This window comes from Carassius carassius, chromosome 4, assembly GCF_963082965.1.
Source record: "Carassius carassius chromosome 4, fCarCar2.1, whole genome shotgun sequence".
Taxonomy (NCBI): Eukaryota; Metazoa; Chordata; class Actinopteri; order Cypriniformes; family Cyprinidae; genus Carassius; species Carassius carassius.
Genome location: NC_081758.1, coordinates 42502519 through 42525172, shown reverse-complemented (window position 1 = coordinate 42525172; position 22654 = coordinate 42502519). Strand labels below are relative to the sequence as shown.

Genomic DNA, 22654 nt, shown 5'->3' with positions numbered 1-22654 from the left:
CAGTTTGTTATGTTTTGTGGTGTGGGTGAGCCAAGTTTGTTTTTCTTGTTGTTTGTGGAGCCTGTGGTGTCTAGAGAGACCCCGTTTTTTTACAGTGTGTTCAGGGGACAAGCAGCTAGCGGATAGTGAGGAGATGTTTGCTGTGACAAAAAATGTTTTGGCCTAAAAAATGTGTGACATCACTTAGAGCACCTTTAACTGTATTTAGCTATTGAATGAACTAGGGCTGTGCGATATGAAAAAAAAATCTATCGCAATTTCTTTGATAAATTTTGCGATTTCAATTTAAGTCAAAATAATCACTATAGTAAAGGTCTAACAAAATTTATGGCAAAAAATATATAAATAAATAAATCCCGTGTCCATGGACTTTTTTTTCTTTTTTGCCATGCATTGTTCATAGAGCTCATTAATTGTAGCGGTGCCTCAGGTGTTGAAATAGATTTGTTATACATTATACAGGTTCACGCATACTCCGTTTGCAGTGCGTATACAGTATGTGTAAGCAGTGCAGAAGCAGCAGCGAGAGAGCGTTATTGTAACGCGAAAGCACATTAAAATAATGTTCTTGCTCAGATACACGCTGCTCTCGCATGTCTCCTCTCACTTAAACTGCGTCCTGTGCACTCACAACTCTCTCTATGCTCATGTGTTAGATATTAATTATTTTCGTACGTTTTTATCTCTAGCCTTTTACCGCACGCAGTGTGAACGATCTGATCCGTTACTATGGGCTCGGAAAAAAGGCGCATCACAGACAGTGTGTGAACCTGGAGTTAGGCATATGCCCAGTCTGTTCTGTTCTCGCGCTAGGGGAGTTGCATTCTGATTGGATCGGATAGCATACTGCGGGAGGTCAGGGCCGCGGAAAATCATGCTATAAATTTAGAAATCGCGCACGCTCAAAGCGTGATTTTATGATGATTTCTATTAATTGCACAGCCCTGGAATGAACTGGCAAATAACCGAAAATAACTCGGGCTGGCACCGCTCAGCAAAACGGGAAAACCAGATCCAGGCAGAGCTCGGCAGCGGGTAGACAGTCAGCGGAGCAAGTAGTCAGGAGGAAACACAACAGCCATTTATGCATGTTTGAATTTGTTGTTTTGTAGCATATGCAGCAAAAATATTAATTGGTGGTTTATTCTTAAACCAATCAGCAAGCTCGAATAGTGGAAGCATAGTTACAGTTTAATATTTATTTTTTTTGTTATTTAATTATATATATGAAATTATTTATGTTATGACTTAGACATTTTTACATATATTAACAAAATTATTATTTTGCAATACCATCCCGACCCGCGAACCACAGGTTGAAAACCACTGGTTTAACGTATTATTATCGCTGGGGATTACCAGTGCTATTTTATTTATTTTTTTATTTTTTTATTTTTTGGGAGATGTTGAAGCCTCAGTAAGGGATAAAACTTTTACCTTTTATTTAAAATACCCAGTTTCTCCAAAGATTAAGGAGAAACATTACGGAATTATGTTTAGTATTTACCCTGTTTGTGATTTTATACAGAAAATATTTGATTTTGAGGTAGACCTGTGCGGCTTCTGTTCTGCTTTTCCTGAAACACTTTATCACCAATTATTTTATTGTGAAGTTAATTCTAAACTCTGGTTTGATATCCATAGTTGGTTATCCGTAAAAGTTTGTTTGCAAGATGACCTCTTTTTTTAATTGTGATATTGTCACCTTTGTTTTACTGCTAAACATCATGTTCATACAAGCAAATGGAAAAATGTATAAGCCCTCCTTTAATATATTTCTTTGTGAGGCCTGTGAAAATGTTTCAGAGCAAGTACTTTAAAAAAACTAAATAGAAATCTAAAACTCTTTAGCTGCATCCCAAATGACGCACATGCACTACTCATGCACTATATGAACTCAACCATATATAGTATTTCTTTCATAATCGGTGTCTGTTGTGATAGTCTGCATAAATAAATAAATAAATAAATAAATGTTATAAAAGGAAAATAATAAATAAATGATGTGATAAAACAAAAATAGTTCATTTGAAATGTAATCCTGAATTATATTTTAAATTACGTTTTTTCCCTTTATGTATTTATTTTAAAAAAATCGCCCACTTCAACCAATCACCGGCGTCAGCCACGCCCCGGTGTTGTGACACGTCTCGAAGCCTTTCCACGCCGCGCGCACGCCCAACGGTCGAGGCAGGGGAGGCCGCGCGCGCTTGAGCAAAGGCCGGGAAAATAATGGCGGCGCCCGTCTTGCGAGTGTCCACCCCTCGCTGGGAGCGGATAGTGCGGCTACTCGTGTGTTTCTCAGGAATCCTGTTATCCCTGTACGCTTTCCACGTGGAGAGGGAAAAGACCCGCGACGCCAACTACCGCGCAATGTGTGACTTGAGCAGCTCCATCAGCTGCTCCAAAGTCTTCACGTCCAGGTGAGAGAGCGAGTCTCATAACCTAGCGAGTTCCCTAACTAGACAGCGAAGACACTAGGACTCAAGAACCTAGACACAGCTGTCAAAGACGCGTTCGAGCTCTCTAAAACAGCGTTCTGACCCCTTCTGAACGCTTTAGCACATTTCGTGATCGTTCTAAGATTTAAATTTGCCCTTGATGACCAGAAAGTGCTGTCTAGAACTCCCAATCTCTTGACACACAGCGGGAAAATCGCTTCGGGCCGCTGACTGGCTGAACATCTAATAAAATAACACACCCGTCTCACATTTATAGTCTGTTCTCATAGCGTCTCTTGGTTTGACACAAATGTACACATAAATATGAATGAAATAACGTAATTCTAAAGCTGTTTATGAATGTGGCTTTTGTCTTGTGGGGAAAAGCACAGTGCGATAGCAGCTAATGCTAACACTGCTAATGAGTGAATGAGCTCTTTATCAGTCGAATACTACTAATAATGCACTCATAACTTCATAAACGTTTATTTTCTAATCTCCTGGACTGGAGTGTGGTCTCGACGTGAAATCAGAGCCACTCATTTATTAGCAGTAGTCACAGTAGTTTCATGCCTGTGAGAGTTTTCTTCATGTTTTGTGTATGAAGTTTTCCAAGCCCTTTTAAATGCAGGAGTTTAATCGTCTATTGATGTTTAAGTATGAGAAGTGAGCTGAAGAAGGGTTTGATCAGGGTTCAACTTTGTTTTAGTAACCTTTGAAATCAGTGTCATTGATTTGAGACGTCAGTTCCTGATTTTATCACTAAAGGATCCACCCTTAAACATCACCAAACCATTAAACAAGTCATTCAGCAATTATTTTTAGTGCTCAAATTATCCTGGTAATATTTAGTTAATACTTAGAATGTATTAATATTACATGTGTGTATATATATATATATATATATATATATATATATATATATATATATATATATATATATATATACACACACACACACTTAATATTGATTTAAATATATATAGTTACTGAATATATTAAGTTTAGTGTAATTCATAATTAATATAGTGCATACATGTATATATTATGTTCACAAAATATTAACAAATGTATGTTTAGTAAATGTGTAGTTTATATATATATATATATATATATATATATATATATATATATATATACACGCATGCATTTTTCATATATTTATATGTACACTAAATATATAAAATATATATTTTTTACTTGTTATACACTATATTACTGTATTTCGTTGACTTGTAACCACATGTGCAATGAATAAAGTTGAATCTAATATTAACTTCAGTGTGTGGAATATATACACTAAATGTTAATTTAATTGTATATAAATAGTGCATGTCTTCAGTTAATTTAGTGTGTGTATATATATATATATATATAATATAGAAAACGTGTAGCTAATACTTAATATATAAATATATATAATTTTATTTTCATATATTTAGTGTATATAAAAATACATATGTATATATAAATATTTACTATATATGAATATTTAGAAATGCATGTTATTTTTTATATATTTTAAATATAAAGGAAATATTTTAGAAATATATATATATATATATATATATATATATATATATTTTTTTTTTTTTATACACTGTATATTAACACATACACTTGTATATAATCAATAATATAAAATAATGTAAATTTGCAGTTTAAAGTGGTCATATGATGCTTTTTTTTTAAGAACATTATTTGGTGTAACAAAATATGTTGACATGCTTTAATGTTCAAAAGACACATTATTGTTCAAGTACTGTACATTATTGTAGGTCCTCTATGCCCGCCTCTCTCTCAAACCTGTAGTTGTCTACAAAGCTCCTCCTGACAAGAGCAGTCTGCTCTGATTGGCCAACTGACCCAGTGCATTGTGATTGGCAGAACACTGCAAGCTTTCTTTGGGAATGTAACGCCCCTTTCCATAATCACAAGCTTCATCTTTCAAAATAAATGTATAGACCGTTAATAATGTCCTCAGTTTTACCATCAGTTCAAGCTGAAAGAGGAACAGAGTAGCTTTCTCTCTCTCTCTCTCTCTCTCTCTCTCTCTCTCTCTCTCTCTCTCTCTCTCTCTCTCTCTCTCTCTCTCTCTCTCTCTCTCTCTCTCTCTCTCTCTCTCTCTCTCTCTCTCTCTCTCTCTCTCTCTCTCTCTCTCTCTCTCTCTCTCTCTCTCTCTCTCTCTCACACACACACACACACGCGAACACACACACGCGAACACACACACATGATGCACAGATAAATGGAGAACAAATCACATGCTTACTGAGATCATATCAGCATAGATCAGCTGTTCTAAGGAAAGATTTTTGATATTTTTATTTGATTTGTATTTTTATTGAGATGACATGATCCAGATGGTTGTCTTACAGATCTGATATTAATATCTGCCACATAATCTGTGAATCTGTAGATGTGCCCACTCAACTTGAAATAGGCTAAACAGTTCAGCGTCATGCATCACACTCACTTATGATATTACAGTCACGTAGATAAAAAGGCTTTGTGTTGGCATGTTTGAGTCTGTCGAATTACTTCAGATAGCTTCTGATTGTGTTGTTTGCTCACAGCAGGCAAAAGCAGGGAAAACAACCAAACTAAACTCCAGCCGGGTGAAGGTTTTCAGGAGCGTTACATAATCAGGCTTAGGGGCTGGCTCTTAAAGGGAACCAACTTTTAAAAGAACCGACTTCAGATAATCAGGCAACCTGAGCTGATCAAGATCTTTTGCTATTCGTTTTGTTGTTATTCATTTGCAAATGTTCACTCCATTGGGAAAATGCACAATACTGCTCATTGAGTTTTGACTGTGCTGATGTCTAAAGGTTTGTGAAAGATTTTTCTGAGTGTGGGTTAGAGACGTTTTGTGCTGTAAAACAAAAGAAAATTGAATCTCAATGACTGGAGTTGCCAGACAAACCAAAGACAGAGTCAAAATCAATGCCAGCTTCTATAGCTGTACGTACGTAGCTTGTTTGATACATTTTCATAAGAGTAAACTGTAGTATTTAAAGATTAATCAGAGTGCAGAAAGCTTGAAAAATGCATACATGCCCACACTAAATCATAGAAGAAAACAGTATTATTTTGGTGCATGTATACTGAAAGTCCTTCTGTCACACCTGTTGATGTAGAAACCAAAAATAGAGTGATTTTAGCATTAAGAAATAGTTTAAAACCAAAATTCTTTGTTAGGAACTACATTACCCATAATCCTGCACAGAGATCCACCAATCAGAGCCATCGCTGTTACTGTGGCAATGAAAATCACTTTTAAAAAGCTTGTCAGTGACCATCCAATCCCATGAAGCATAGCAAGCGTTTGAGTCACTATAATCTCCCAAACGAGTTATATGCATACTGATTTTATGCCATATATTTGTTTTTATATCGCATTGTTTCCGATTTTATTGTTTCACATCAATAGTTTCATATTGTACAGTTGTTCAGTGTGTGGTTTAATAACACATTAGCTAACCTTTTCAATCTAGTATGCATACTTTGTTTTCTAATCAAGCATTGTTCTGTGGTGATTCATCTCTGAGCTGGTTGGTTTGGTTGAAGGCTAGTTATTGAGGATCTGTTGAAGAGAGTGAACAAGGAAACATTATTGTTCCAGTTATTCTCCCACGGTCTTTTAACTGTTTTTTTATATGTTGTGCATACCTTATGTCTCATGAGATGTTTCTCATTAAATTGGAGACTATATGCTGCATGTCTAGTTTGCAGACTTCACTTGCTAGTAGGGGTGTAACGGTACGCAATAATCACGGTTCGGTACGTACCTCGGTTTTAAAGTCAAGGTTCGGTTCATTTACGGTACAGTAAGGGAAAGAAATGCAAACATTAAACTGCAGGTTGTTCATTACTATAAACTTTAAACTGTTTTTTTTTTTAAACAATTTGTTTACATTAAATACTTTTTATTAAAATATATAAAAATTAGAGAATAAAAAATAAAATACTAGAATAAGAAATAAAATACTGCTGCAAAGTTCTCCACCAAATAAAATACTCTCAGTCTCAAGCCCATATCATATAATAAAATATAATGAAAAATATAAATAATTAACTATGATTACAGTGCAGCATTACCAATCCCAGCTTGTAGGCCTGCTCATATTTAAAAAATATATATAACTTTTCCAAAGTGTAAAGTGCAGCATCAACAGTTTCAGTTTTTAGACCTGCTCAGATTTCGTTATTGCGTTGGACCGATCGGAATTAAGAGCAAAGGTCTGTTTAAATGCCGACGGGAGCTGCGTTTGAATTACAACCGTTTTTTTCCTAGTTGTAGTGATGTTCACACTCTCGTGATGCCTTTTGAAAACCTTAGGCCGGTGACACACTGGCATATTGCACCTGTCAAACACTGTCAATACTGTTGACGTTGTCTTTTATCAGTAAGCTTTATATTTATGCTCAACATGAAGTATAGATATTGTTGTCGTAAAGACAAGATCCTGGTCTGTCGGCGGCCTCCCTCTATGTCACCTACAGTAGCAGCAGTGCGTCAGCGCCGCGTCAGGCATGATTCTGGTGTGTAAAGACACAGAAAACGCGAGGCAGCCGTCACACAACTGACACGCAGCAGAAACGCCACGCTCACGCCACGCAGCAGTGTGTCACCGGCCTCAGAATCAGCTGCAGGGCGGGATTTGCGCTGAACGCGGAGACTTCCGCTACTTAATATGTTCGTTTGGAAACACGAAAATGTATATGTTCCGCAAACAAAATACTGCATTCGGTCATTCGGTACACACGTGCACCGTACCGAAAGCCCTGTACCGAAACGGTCCGGTACGAATACACGTACCGTTACACCCCTACTTGCTAGTAATCGTGATTCCTCATGTTTTTGTCGTGTTGGATACACTACATTCTTGAAAATAACAAAAAGGTTTTTCACAGCAACATCATAGAAGAACCATTTTGGGTTCCCTAAATAAGATTTTTTTTTTTTTTAATTTCGTTGCATAAAGAACATTTTAATAAAATAAAGAAAATTTTTCCGCTATAAAGAACCTTGCTGAAAGTTTCCACGGATGTCAAAGTTTCTGTCACCGTGTCAGTTTGGCATTCAAAAGTCAAAAAAGCTTTAATATGAATGCTCAGTGGAGTGATAATGCATACTAAAAACTAGGGATGTATGATTAGTTATTAACCAATATAAAAAATAAAAAAAAAATACCGATATACATTTCTTTTTCAATTCTTTCCTGTACAGAAATGATAAACAAATGGTTTTTAATTTTGGTTAGTTTTGAGCAAAAAACGTTATTGTTAGTTAGAACTAATAAACATTATAAAAGTTATTTTTTTAATGAGAGTACATTGAAAGAGGCTGTGTGCTTGCAGGTTTGAGTCTACTGAATTGCTTCAGCGAGCTTCACTGAAAGCTTATTGAAAATAACTATCTTTTGAAAATATAAATATCAGCGTTTTTTCCCCCTTCAGACAGGTGCAGTTGAAACCTTAACATTTAAATATGTGGATTTAACATTAATCTATGATCTAAAGCAAAAAAAAATCTAAAAATCTTTAAGAGCTCCTTGTATTTATTCATAATCCATTTGAAAAAACATATTACACAATAATTAATAAATCTGTATATATTAAATATTTTAACTTACAAGTGTCTTTTATACATTTTTATTAATGTAAGCTATAGCTTCTGACCTTTTATGACATCAACTACTGCTCTATTTATTCAGAAACACAAATCTCTTGATGTAATTTGTGTATTTTACTTTAATTTCATTACAAGTAGGCCAACAGCGCCCCCTAAATTAATGAAACACTTTACCAGATGGCCATTAGGACCCTTGGGAGGCAATGTTTTGCTGCTGTTGCATGCGCTAGTGATCGTTGACTATGGATACATCATTCTGTTCATGCATTCTCCAATTCAATGCTGCAATCCAAAACAGTGAATCAAACCAGAAAGAATCGAATTTCTAAACCGAAACCATTTCATGAGGAATAATTGGACATATGGTGGAGATCGGGCTTGACCTCGAGTGTTGGGCAGCGTTAGGTCTTTGACGAATCCATTGGCAGGAAGTTGTGAAATGGAAGCTACATACCTTTTTCCTCTTCAGGGATAGTTAATAGAAAAAGTTTCAGGCTTTTCAAACACTTACATGCTGATTTTGGTATTCAGAATCCAGTCGTGCGTTCAAAGTCACACAAAACATTATAAATGGTGCTGCAATGGATTAAGTCTTTAGCCAATTTTCAAAATTGTCCATTTTACTTCTTAATGCTAAAACCAGTTGTTTGGTGATTGTCAGCCAAAACAAAGCCCCCTCCCAAAAATACAATATGATTTTCCAGCCTTTTAAGATACTTTTGTTTTGGACAATGCATTGTGAGCTCAACCAATGGGGGGAAAAAATGGAGAAATGTTGGTTATATTGTCTTAATGCTGAAAAATATCAAACGTTATTGTAATTAACATGCATGATTTTATCTAATTGGCTAATTATGTGTGCTTGTATGTACTTATGCTGGAATTGGATGTGACTGGTAACCACCACATTTATCCTTTATTAGTATAATTTCAATCAATTTGGGTCAGAAATCTCCATTCGCACTGGTAAAAGGAAACTGCTTTTTATATTCTGCGGTCTTGATCATTGTATGGTTTGATTTAGGCCAATTATTCTGTAATAATGTGCTTGTATTCCCTCGAGAAACCCGGAGCGCTCACACATGATATCAGTGTTTATTTTTAGTTCCCATCTCATGTTCTGCTTCTTTACTGGTTCTCTCTGTTTGTGTTTTCATATTTCCTGTAGATGGGGTCGAGGATTTGGACTGTTGGGTACCATTTTTGGGAAGGACAGTGCAGTAAACCAGCCAAACAGTGTCTATGGAATCTTGTTTTATATCTTTCAACTGTTACTAGGTAAGAACAGCATCATGTGCTGATAATGACGGTTTAACATCAGCAGGTACTTTCTAGGGATGAACCAGTATAGAAAGTATGGCAGATATAACTTAAATGTTGATTTATGGCCAAAGTGTCATCGCGTGTGGATCGTTTTATGATCGTCTGTTTTGCATCAACTTCCATTTTATTTCCACTTGTTATCTTCTCAACTGCATGATTTTCTGTATTGTTGCAAGATGTGAACGGTATTATCTACAAAAATATATCAGCTATGCATTAAAAGTTGGATATATTTAGTACATCCAAGTTTACCTACATACAGTTTACCCACATAAAGCAATATATACTATATGTGACCCTGGACCACAAAACCAGTCATAAGGATACATTTCTCAAAATTAAGATTTATACATCATCTGAAAGCTGATAAATAATCTTTCCATTGATGCATGGTTTGTTAGGATCAGACAATATTTGGCTGAGGTACAACTATTTGAAAATCTGTAATCTGAAGGTGCAAAAATAAAAAATAAAAAAACGAAATATTGAGAAAATCATCTTTCTTTCTTTCTTTCTTTCTTTCTTTCTTTCTTTCTTTCTTTCTTTCTTTCTTTCTTTCTTTCTTTCTTTCTTTCTTTCCTTTTATTTCGAACAACAACCAGTAAAATAAGAAAAATAAAGTAAAAAATGAACATACAACCATTGTATTACCACATAAACGCAATATCAAAAAAATAAAAAAAATATTTTTTTTTTACATGTGTTCGAAAAGGAGTGGGATGAAGCAAAAAGCTTGTTATTTTCTCACCCCTTATATAACCATACAAAATTCCATCATATATGAATTATCCCACCACATACAACATATCCTTATTGAACAACAACCATTAAACAAATAAAATAAATAAATAAAAAAATAAGAAAAAATATCTTTAATCACTTTTAACCCACCCTCATTATTCTTGTTCCACCTCATAACCTTTTAGTTACTCGATTTTATACAACTTTTTAAACTGTTTAAAGTTTGTACAGTATTTTAACACTTGTTCCAACTTATTCCACAACCTCACCCCACATATAGTGATGCACATACTTTTCAGAGTAGTTCTTATTCTGAGCTTTTTAAAGTTTTTAGGCGGCATGACATCGTTTTCTCCACAGCAACAACAAACAATTCAACCTTGCAATAAATGCCTCCCACGAAGCGTCAGTAAAGTATCTGTCTGAAGTATTCCTTCCACACGTTCAAATTTCTTTAAAGTTGTCCAGATGAAGTTCTGAGCAATGCATATTACTACTCAAAAATTAAGTTTTGATATATTTACAGTAGGAAATGTACTTAATATCCTAATGATTTTTGGCATAAAAGAAAAATTCATAATTTTGCCCCATACAATGTATTTTTTGGTTATTACTACAAATATACCCCAGAGACTTAAGACTGCTTTTGTGCTCCAGAGTCACATATAGCAAATCTCTGTTGTGTGTCGCAAAATATAAACTCTTTTATTGACCAGCTATAATCTGCTAAATGAGACGATAAGCCATGAAGATATTATTTAATGTAAACATAAAAGTTATTTCTACACAACTGCTTTGAGACAATTTGTATTGTGAATATACAAATAAATTTTACTCCGTAATTATGAAAACAAGATAACCGAGATAAAATGATTGTTGTTTCGATTCAAGATGATTGGCATGTTCAATTCCTTTTAGGTTTGATTTGGGTGCTCTTCGGTCCAAGGTAGAACATTTAAAAAGGGCGTGTAGAGATGCCCTGCATGCCCTGAAGAAGGCCTCATGCCGCTACGCGTGGGCATTTTAAAGTTGTCCATTTAGGACATGTCATTTTTTCATTAAAGACATTTTAATTAAGGAGTGCCTCGGCTATCAGAGATTTCTTTTCTCTACACGCCCTTTATAAAATGATTGTTGTTTAGTAGTTTTCAGGAAGTTGTGAAAGTGCACTAAAACACTTTCTTATTTTTATTTCATGAGTTTGTATTTATTGTTTTTATATTATTTATTTAAATGTGTAAATATAATGCATTTTTACATGTATTTAAATTATTACAAATGATCTTTTACAATTTTATTTATCAGTTATATTTGACGTTTCGAGAATTTCACCTTTTATTGAAAATGTTTCTTAAGTACAAAAAAAGTTTCAAAGTCAGTAATAGTGCTAAACAATCATGATCTCCATACTGACCTTGATTTATGATTTTTTTAATAATTGAGCAGCCCTAGTTTAAACACGAGCACACGTGGTGTTTACAGCCTCTCAATCTACATTTATTTCAATTCCATTTATTTCAAAAAGTCTTGAAAAAGCAGTGGCAGCACAGGTTCACGCTCATCTTAGTAATAATAACTTGTATGAGTGTTTTCACTCGGGTTTCGTCCTAAGCATAGCTTTGAAACTGCACTAGTGAGAGTAACGAATGACCTGGTGATGGCTGCTGATGGCGGGTTGTTATCTATTCTTGTTCTACTTGACTTGAGTGCAGCTTTTGTCACATTTTCACACAGTATTCTCTTGCATCGACTACCTGGCATTGGTATCACTGGTATTCCTTATGCCTGGTTCACTTCATACCTTTCAAACCGCACACAGTTTTTACAACTAAAGAAGTTTCATTCCCAACCTTCTCCTGTTAGCTGTGGTGTCCCCCAAGGCTCTGTCCTAGGCCCCCTATTGTTCCTAATTTAACTTCTCCCACTCGGCAATATCTTTTCAAAATTCGGTATTAAATTTCACTGTTACGCCGATGATACTCAGCTTTACATTTCTACAAAGCCTGATTCCATTCTCCCTCCCGCCTGTCTTACCAACTGCCTTCATGAAATAAATGTTTGGTTTTCTGCCAATTTCCTCAAACTTAATGCCAGTAAGACTGAAGTACTCCTCATTGGTACTAATTATACTCTCTCTAAGTCATGCAGTTTTTCATTATCCATTGATGGTTCTCCCATTTCCATTATTTGCTGTTATTTTCTGTTTTAATATTGTTACTGTTGTTACTTGTTGTACGGTGACCTTGAGTGGTTTGAAAGGCACCTTAAATAAAATGCATTATTATTATTATTATTATTTACTATCGTGGGAATAATGATAAAACTGTTAGATGAAACCGTTTTTGACTCTATCTAGGTTTATTTGTGTGAAATTGTTAAAGTTCACATTAATTTATGCAGTGTACAGTGTCTGCCATTAACCAGAGATGAATATTAACATGTATCATGTCCTGAGACAGATACTGTAAGGCTCTTGAGAGTAGGGCTGCACGATATTGCGATATTTTATTTTTCTGCGATATATATTGCGATATGAAATAGGGCTGGGCGATATACAAAAAAAAAATGGTATCTCGATATTGTCAATTTTTTTACGATATTCGATATATATCTCGATATGTTTGCATTTGCATTTAAATAATAAAAAATAAAACGTGATTTTCTTTTGCCCATTAAAAAAAAACAAAAAAAAAAACATTTAGATTAAACAGCTAATTTAAGCAGTTAAAAATCTAGACCAAAAGATCACTTACTGCTTTTTATTAAATGAATACATGTAGGCCTATATGTAACTGAAGCAGTGCAAATTAAGTAACAGTTACAGAAAGTGCATTCTGTCAACTTTTTAGTGCATGCAATTCACAATTTAAACTATGCAACTGGGATAAGTATTTTATTTTAATTATTGTAACAAGTTTTTAAGCTAAGAACACAAGTCTGTCAACTGTCTGTGGTTTTAAGAGAAGCTCTGTGGAATGAAACTATGTTCCTACTTACACTAAAAACCCTCTTAGATGGGGAGCTAGTTGCTGAAGCACATAGCTATTTCTTATATATAAATATATATTAATGAATACCAAAGACTTTTGCATTCTCTCGGTCTATATTATGGAAACTGGTAAACATATCAGTGAAATTCCCCAATAGTAATTCCAAATAGCCATAGCCTATGTTTCTCTATTCAAACATCAGCGGTCGAGTAAGTGCATTTATTTTGCGATCACAAACGCAAACAATACAGTTGAGATCTCACGACAGAACACAGACCGGCTGAACGACGCTTTAATTAGATCGCTCAATTCCAGCTTGTTAGTGTTTTCAGATTATCGTCGGCGGCTCTTCCGCAATGAGGAGTGAGCACGTGCGCATGGTTGCCAGATTGCTTAAAATAAGCAAACACTGGGCAGAAAATGTATCCTTGTAACAGTGGAGCTCTGATTCGGAGATTTAAACTCTTGTTATCTGGCAACCGCTATCATCACAGCTCTCGTAGTAGAGGGGCGTAGAGCAGTCAGCAGTTACAGGTTCCTTTTTTGGACATTCGGCGCGTTCTTTTGGGAAAGTATGCTTGAATTTGTAATATTCGATATTCCCGATATATTCAAATTGTACATCGTCGTCAAAATTATTCCGATATTATCGCTAATATTCGATATATTGCCCAGCCCTAATATGAAATCTAATCTAATTTTTTCTTACAAACAAAAATGGGGTGAGCACACTTACATTCTCATGATTAAATGATTTAAACACCGACACCATCGTGTCAATTGATTAATATGTGCGAGGGAGAGAGAGCAAGACAGGGCTCGTGTTGTTTGATGACGGTGAGTGTGCGGCCTTCTTCTCGCGCTCTCGCGCTCTCTCACTCACGCTCTCTCTCTCTCTCTCTCTCTCTCTCTCGCACATAGAGAGCGTGTCCGGTTATAGTAGGAACATTACTGTCTGTAATCTGAATAATCACCCTCACTTGTCCATGTCTGTCATTACTGACCGCTGAGAAATCTAAGCGTTTCAGTGCGATAAGACACGTGTCAAACATTCACAACCTTAGTTTAAACCCTATAAGTCTCTTGTCGTATTCGTCTCTTCTCTGGACAGCTTTTGAGTTACAGCTGTATTCAATTTCTCTTATAATTGTCATTCAATTTGTCTGGGTTAATACCGTTAGATAAAACTACACTAAAACATTTTTTTTTTCAAATGAAATAAAGCTAAAATAAAATATAAATATTAGATGATAATCAAGCTACAAAATTTACTAACTGGAAATAAAAAAATAAATTAAACTGACACATAAATAAATATTAATTGAGCTTAAATAAAAAAAGAAACATGACCAAAATGCATTAAAAAATTTCTAAACATTACACAATGAAAATATACAAATAAACACTAGTTCATTATATTAATATAAACCGTAGTAATATAGCCTAGTATAAATAATATTAAAATAACACTGGTCTGTAGAGATGTGCAGAAGTACATTTTCAGGATTGACTTTATTGATTTATTATCGGATCAATAAGGTTGAGTTAAGGAAGCCCTGTATGGTTTTCTGGTTTAGGTTTGTTTGTTAGGTTTAAGAAATGATTGATCATCTTTCTTCGTCATATGGATGCTAAATGCAACCCTTTTAATATTCAGCCCAAAATACATTTTAATTTGAGAACTTTTTCTTTTTTTTAAGCGCTTTTGCATTGTGACATTTATTTTCATGATAATTGAGCACATACCCTTCAGTTCTTATTTCTGTTATGTGAATAAAATATATTAACATTTTAGAGCATTTTTTTATAACAGGAGCATATGATTTATTATTTAAAAAATTAGATTATTGCCATTTATTTATTATTTTTAAATTACTGTATTATAGTAATTACAATATAGTAAACAATTACATACAATTAGTAAAATCCCACAATTAAAACATCCTAAGCTTGGGGGAAATTTTGCTTAATTGTTAAGCAATCGACACACACACACACACACACACACACACACACACATATATATATATATATATATATATACTGTATATTATAGTAATGCAAATCTCATTTTAACATTTTTGTGGGATCCGCTGAAATAACTACAACCTGAATTTGCACAAATTTATCTTCACTACTATAATCATCACAAACAAACAGATGACATATATGATAATAAGAGCATGAAATGTAATTTGTAAATTAATTCAGAAAAATTCTAGCTAAATAAAAAAATCTAGAGAAACTCGTCGGCCTCACTAGTTGGTTTGACTAGTTGAGCATCCCTGCAGACGTCTGCCTCATCATTTCCCCTTTGCTTTTTCCCTCAGCAGTCATGTGTGCTTTGCTGACTCAAGTTCCTCTGCGTGTTTGGCTCTTCTGATCTGTCCTCGGGTTTATTGTGCTTCTAAAACTAGACACAGTCAAGTCTTTCTTCACACTATTGTGTGTGACTTATCTTCACACTACCTCACACCCACAAAGCGGAAGGAGATATAAACGCTGCGTCCGAAATCGCATACTGAAAGGAGTCAGCAGTGTTTTGATTTGAGGACGCGTGCAAACGTAAAGAAAACGTCGTGGTGTGTGTCCACTGCAAGATAGAGCTGGCATACCTTAACTAGGGCCCTATGATTTCCGCGATGCAGAAAACATGGAGGGAATCACGGAATCCAGTCATAAAAACAGAATTTACAGTTTAACGCGGAATGGCACGAAAATTTGCCAAATTATGAATGAATTAATTAAAAATAGGTCATTGCACTTACATCAAATCACGATATGGACTAATATCTGTAAATATTAAGCCGGAACAGTCTGTTTAAATATGAATCCTGCATGTTCTGCGTGTCTGTGTTAATGAATGGAGCAGAAGCACGTCTTCGTTTATTTACACACACTGAAGCGCACGTGACGCTCCGGTGATTTCACCGTCTGCTGTCACTAAATAAGACGTGAACACATGAACAACATCTCCAGAACTGCTCTGACAGTCACTTCATGAGCACTTGACCGTTTGATTTGAGTAAAACTAGCCTCACATCACATACACAGAACTGTAAAGGTACGTCAACCCGTCAAAATAAAAGTCCGGTTTAGTTTAAAGAAAAGTATTTTCCAGAGATGTATTACTATAGTTCAGCAGAATGTACATAGCCTACTACTACTACAAAAAAACTAAATTTTTTTAGGTTTAATCACACATTTCTTCAGTGTTTTATTTTTAATAGTGAATCCCCTTTGTTTACCAAAAAGTTAGTTTTCAATAATTAAAAGATAAATTAAATTAATGTTTTATGTGTTTAATGTTTAATGTGCATCTCAGAAAATGCTTTATTTAAACCCTAACTGAATGGCACTTAAACGCACTTAATTCATCTGTCAACTTTCTTGTCATTGTTCACAGTACAAGTACAGACAGAGAAACAATGGGTCATAATTAAATGTTTATTTTTGATGTAAGCATTGCATTCTATGCATTTAAAAAATAATTTTTTTTTTTTTTCTAAAATAGGAAACTTAGTTGTTCATTTTAAGACACCCAGGAGTCTTATTTTCTCTTGCATAATTAATATTGCTCTTTAATTAAGCAAAAACTCATTTTATCCGATTACTCGATTAATCGATGGAATTTTTTGTAGAATACTCGATTACTAAAATATTCGATAGCTACAGCCCTACACTGGTTAATTTTGAGATTTTGCTTCCATTACTTATCTTTTTTTTTTTTTTTATAAATGGAATTCAAATACCCCCCCCCCCCCATTTATTACGCTAAATACACACGCCTTTAGATTTCAGTTATAATACATAGTTAAAGAGTTTTTTCTCCACTTCAGAAGCACTCACATGCTATTTTATTCCTCTCTATATTCTGAAGGTTTTTACTTAGGGGTTTGTTTATGTATCATTCGCCTGCTTTTATTCGTGTACTTTATCTATTTGCGTCTGTAGATTTCGATTACAGTACATAACTGTAAAGGTCGCAAGTCTTTTCTCCACTTCAGCAGAATGTACATGCAACAAAACTTAAAAGTTTTATTCTTGTCTATATTCTGAAGGTTTTTCCTGAGGGGTTTGTTTGTTTATTTATCATTGACATTGATTTATATAACATTTCATTCCTAAAAACATGGCAAATACACATTTTTTTAACGAAATGAAACAAAAATTTGAACCAGGCTTTATCCAGTTTTGTTCTGGAAATGCAAATTAGTGCATCTTTGATGTTAATTTTTAAAGGGGTCATAACCTGGGAAATCAAATTTCCTTTGATCTTTTGACATATAACAGGTCAATGTACTATAAAAACTTCCTGAAAGTTTCAAAACTCAGAACTTTCTCATTACAATACAATACAGTTTTAATTATCAATTGTGTTATTTCCACCTGCTTTGAGATGGAGCAGCGTTCACTACACAGAGACGTAGTTCAATGCGAAGCTATGCAAACAGCGTTCATAATCGCAGAACGATTTCTTCACTTTCATTATCGCTTGATTAAATCGTCAGCGTGATTATAAACGTGATTTTGCGTAGCTTGTCCGTGAACTACGGATCTATGTAGTGAATGCTACTCCATCTGAAAGCACGTGATGGTATTTACTACTAATCACAGAACCAGCTTTACTCAAGACAATGCGCAAGACAATCACATTCGTAAAAATGTTTAAAAGTATTTTTTTAAAAGCAGTGAAAATATAAGACTTTCTCTACAACATCATTGTATTTTTTTTTGTCAAAAACTATCAAATGAAATGGTGAAATGCTCTTAACAGCTTCCAATTTCAGTTAGACATGGCCTTTAAAGGCTGCTGTCTATGTAGAGTGCACTAGGTTTGAAACACAGATCCATCCCATCTAGCCTAGAATCAGCAGACACTTGGAGACCAATTTAATTTCTAAAACCTTTCATGTTATTTATCTCCACGACCTGAATCTCAGTTAGTTCTGTCCTTGTCTGCTCCGTAATGTGTGTGATCCTGATCCGTTTGTCCTGCTAATGAAATTTCATGACTGAATAGCAAGACTGTGCCAGAGCGTGTTGAATGCCCTTTGTTGTGGAAATACACTCCTTTTTCTGAAGGGCTCAAGCAAGTGATGAGTGGAGCAAGGTCAAGCTTGAGTCATGCTCCGCCCCCTTTCAAGCCACGCCCACTTCACACTATAAAGTTACCTGCCTTTTAAAGCAGCATCCTAACTCCAATGTAACCTCATAAGTGAGTGATTTGGAAGACATCTCTGTTTGTGTGTTATAGAAATATAAACGCAGCCTTGGTGACAATACAGGCGTCATTCTACAATATTCATTGTTTTGCCATTGTTCAGTGACCGGTGAATGACACACAGTAGGTTTTGCTTGGAATTTTTTTCTTGTTAAACACTAGCGAGATCTGAATGTCGGTGTGGTTTATAATAAGTAATCATTGCTGTTAAAAGAACCCCAAATTCTTATTTTGCTATGATTCTACGAACAGATCAAGAAATCTGTTTTAAATTAGAAATGAACATAATATATTGGGCATTATAATTGTAGTAAATATAAGTGATTTATAATTGCTGCATTGAAAGTTTTACTATTAAGTATATTTTACTGAACTGTCTTGATATTAGATATTACGTATTAGACAATCCTATAATTAGACAACAATTCTATTCAGAAATTTCATTTATAGATGTTTTTATAAAGGTTTCACCTGGATTTTTTTTTTTTATCAAATATTAAACTAAAGGATTTCATATAGTTGACTTTATGATGTTGTAAGTATATATTATTATAATTTTCTCTCTCTCTCTCTCAAATATAGCTTTTAATAATATGGCATTAAAATAATAACAAACTAAAACTATTAAATAAAAGTATAGCTAATTTTTTTTAAGTATGTTTTATTTTCATATTATTTTATTGTATAGATTGCAGTATTTTATGATTGAAGATGAAAACAGTAATAAACTGTGTGTGTGTGTATATATAAGTAATAATAAACTAAAAAAAGTGTACAAATCGCTTCCAAAATAAGTTTGTGTGCTGTATATTTATTATGTATATAGAAATACATAAACATACATTTATATTTAAAAAATAAATAAATAAAAAATGTGTGTATAAACAAAACCTGTATATATACATGCATGTGTGTGCATTTATAGATTCATAATAAATATACACAGTACACACATACAAACAAAAACTTTTATTTTGGAACCGATTTATACATTTATCATCACTTATTATATATATGGGTTATATATATATATGGTCAGAAATGATACTCACTGGTTTTTGGACCCCCCAATATAGTAAAACTGCACATTTTAGAGTGGACTTTTATTGTGGCCAGCCTAAGCCACACCTGTGCAATAATCATGCTGTCTAATCATCATCTTGATATGCCACACCTGTGAGGTGGATGGATTATCTCGGCAAAGGAGAAGTGCTCACTAACAGCGCTTTAGACAGATTTGTGTGCAATATTTGAGAGAAATAGGCCTTTTGTGTACATAGAAAAAGTTTTAGATCTTTGAGTTCAGCTCATTTAAAAATGGGGGCAAAAACAACTGTTGCATATATAATTTTGTTATATAATGTTATATTGTAAAAAAAAATATAACATTAGACAAATATAAACCAGACTTTTTTTTTATAGTATGTTGTTCCATAAATATAGCTTTAATGCTGAATGGTTCTAAAAGAAAAATGGCTGCATAATTTTTTTTTTTATCTTCCTATAATATTTTTATGCCACTACTTGTACCTCTGAAGAGTATTCATGTATATTTGATGCACTTGCTGTGGTAGTGAACTCTCTGCAGTGCTCTTGTTGTTGGTGTTGTTCTTCAGTGGATTAACCCTTGTGTGTGTGTGTGTGTGTGTGTGTGTGTGTGCAGGTTTGACGGCCAGTGCGATGGCGGCTCTGATTCTCATGACCACCTCCATCGCGTCAGTGATGGGCTCCCTCTACCTGTGCTACATCCTCTACTTCGTCCTTAAGGACTTCTGCGTCATCTGCATCACCACATACGCACTGAACTTCATCCTGTTTGTGCTCAACTACAAGCGACTGGTTTACTTGAACGAGGCCTGGAAGCAGCAGCTCCAAGCCAAGCAGGACTAGACACACAAAAACACAGCAATGACACAAGTATAGAAGGATAACCAATCATCCAACACGTGGGGAAAATGGGACTTCTGGAAAAATCTGTGACTTGTCACCAGGAGACCTTGCTTCCAAACAAATGTTCATTCTGTTGTGTGTGTGTGTGTGTGTGTGTGTGTGTGTTAAACAAGGAAAGAAAATGTGTATCTTTAGGGGCCACAGATCACAGGTTCATTGCATTGCAAGGAAAGATTGGAAACCAGAAACACACATCTTTATCCGCTTTGATTTCTCCTTGGTTTTCTTTGTTCCCTGAGATGAAAATGAGATTTGCGTTTTGATCGAGAGAGAGAGAGCGGTCGGAAAGCACTTACGAAACAAACAGAAGAGGGTGTCCTTTCCCTGAGGAATAAAAAAATGTAGGAAACAATGTGAGAAATTCTGTTTACTTGAATCCACTGGGAAAGTGGTTGCTCTTTGGACTGTATTTAAGGGTTATAAAGGGTAAACACAAATGATCATGAGGCTAATGTAACGCTCGCAGACATGATTCCACAGAAGTGACGGCTTGCTATCATTGAAACGACAAATAAAGTGTAATTTGTTTGTTTACAGATTTTATTTTATTTTTTGGAAGAGGACCATAAAACACGGACGAATGTGTGTAGATCAGATTTGTCTGACTACTTTTTTTATTCGTTTGTTGTGCAGTTCTGTAAATAGCTGCCGCAAAGCAATATTCCAGTCCAGATTAGTTTGTGTTTTACTGTTGAAACATTAAAAGTTGCCTAATCTATGGCATGTCCGTCACTTCCAGCGAGTGCTTTCAACGGGGATTTGTGTGAGTGTTTTAGCATTTTACTCATCTTAAGGGGGTCTTGATCCAGAATAAATACTGCATTTGTTGTGTTGGAATTGAGATGAAGTTGTCAAGTCAGCAGACTTAAGAATTATTTATTTCCCTGCCAGCGATTGTAACACCTGATTTTAAAGAATTACTTTGGGGGGAAAAAATGAACATTTGCTGAAATCCTACTCGCCCTCAGTCTATCCAAGATGTAGATGAGTTTGTTTCTTCATCAGGTTTGGAGAAATGTAGCACTGCATCAATGTCTCATCAATGGATGCTCTGCAGTGAATGGGTGCCGTCAGAATGAGAGCTGATAAAAACATCACAATAATCCACAGCACTCCAGTCCATCAGTTAACATCTGGAGAAGACAAAAGCTGCGTGTTTGTAAGAAACATATCCATCATTATGACGTTTTAACTTTAAAATGACGCTTCTGGACGAAATTTGTAATAATAATAACCCGTCCTCTTGTGGAAAAAATCTCCTGTTGCCTCTCACATCATCACAGATTTGTTTAGAGCTGTTTAAACTGTGATTGATCTGTGCAGATTTCTCTCCTGATTCACACCAGAACAGTTTTTCACTGGAGGAAGCGTTATTATAGTAGATAATGCTGGATTTGTTTCAGGTTTTGTCTTCTCCAGATGTTAACTGATGGAGTGTTGTGGATTATTGTGATGTTTTTATCAGCTGTCTGGACTCTCATTCTGACGGCACCCATTCACTGCAGAGCATCCATTGATGAGACACTGATGCAGTGCTACATTTCTCCATGAGCAAACAAACTTCATCAGAAATGTATGTTGGTGGTAATTCCAGCAATTTCAGATTTAAAAAAAAAAAACAGTTTCAGTGTGATGACAGACAACATCAAATTTAGACTACTTTTTTATTGTTGGTTTCAAACGTACACTAAGGTTCCTTATTGAAGTAAACCGAGATTTCACCCTCTCCCAGGTTTCCACTCTTTGTGCTTGAGTTTTTAGGTTTATATTGTCTAGTCCAGTGGTTCATGGTGGAATCAATATCCAGTGATGTCCACTTCACAGGGTCCTCCACAGTCGAATAGAACAAACATCTGAAGTCATAAGAGATGCATACAAAATGTGCAGAGCGCTGGCATGTGAGGAATGCAACTGAGCACTACAGAGCCAGCCCATCACACTTAAAGCTACCGTTTCTTATCTTGTGTTTAATGGCTGATTTTCACACGAGTGGTACAAGAAACATCCCATGAGCTGCATCTACTGTACTACTGTTATGTAATTTACGATACGTCGGTTACCCAGAAACCCCTTGACCTTTCCGTGAAATTACAAGTACCCACAATTCTTGATCCCCTTCACTTCTACCTCTCAGTATTTGTCTCTAGCTGTTTTAATGCCAACGGATGCAACAGAAGAGTCATAACCTGCCAGTTTTATTCCCTCTTAAAGTTTTATTTGGCGTCAGAGTTTTCCGTGTGTGTAATTGAATCCGCAATATCGCTGATGCACTTAAAAATAAAAGGTTTTGTTGGCATTGATGGTTCCTTAAAGAACTTTTAACATCAATGGAATCTCTCCATTCCAC

General features: G+C 35.0%; 1 protein-coding gene across 1 annotated transcript; it reads left to right on the top strand.

The window, feature by feature from the left end:
• The first annotated feature begins 2146 nt into the window (after positions 1-2146).
• LOC132140089 (vitamin K epoxide reductase complex subunit 1-like protein 1) lies at positions 2147-20836 on the top strand. Its single transcript, XM_059548903.1, has 3 exons — positions 2147-2423; positions 9248-9357; positions 20021-20836. Exons 1-3 carry the CDS (start codon positions 2233-2235, stop codon positions 20245-20247), a joined length of 528 nt encoding a protein of 175 aa, XP_059404886.1. The 5' UTR covers positions 2147-2232; the 3' UTR covers positions 20248-20836.
• The last annotated feature ends 1818 nt before the right edge of the window (positions 20837-22654 follow it).

Coding starts and splice junctions, on each gene's coding strand:
- LOC132140089 (XM_059548903.1), top strand. CDS start 2,233: ATGGCGGCGCCCGTCTTGCGAGTGTCCACCCCTCGCTGGGAGCGGATA. Junction 2,424..9,247: donor TCCAAAGTCTTCACGTCCAG/GTGAGAGAGCGA, acceptor TATTTCCTGTAG/ATGGGGTCGAGGATTTGGAC. Junction 9,358..20,020: donor TATCTTTCAACTGTTACTAG/GTAAGAACAGCA, acceptor GTGTGTGTGCAG/GTTTGACGGCCAGTGCGATG.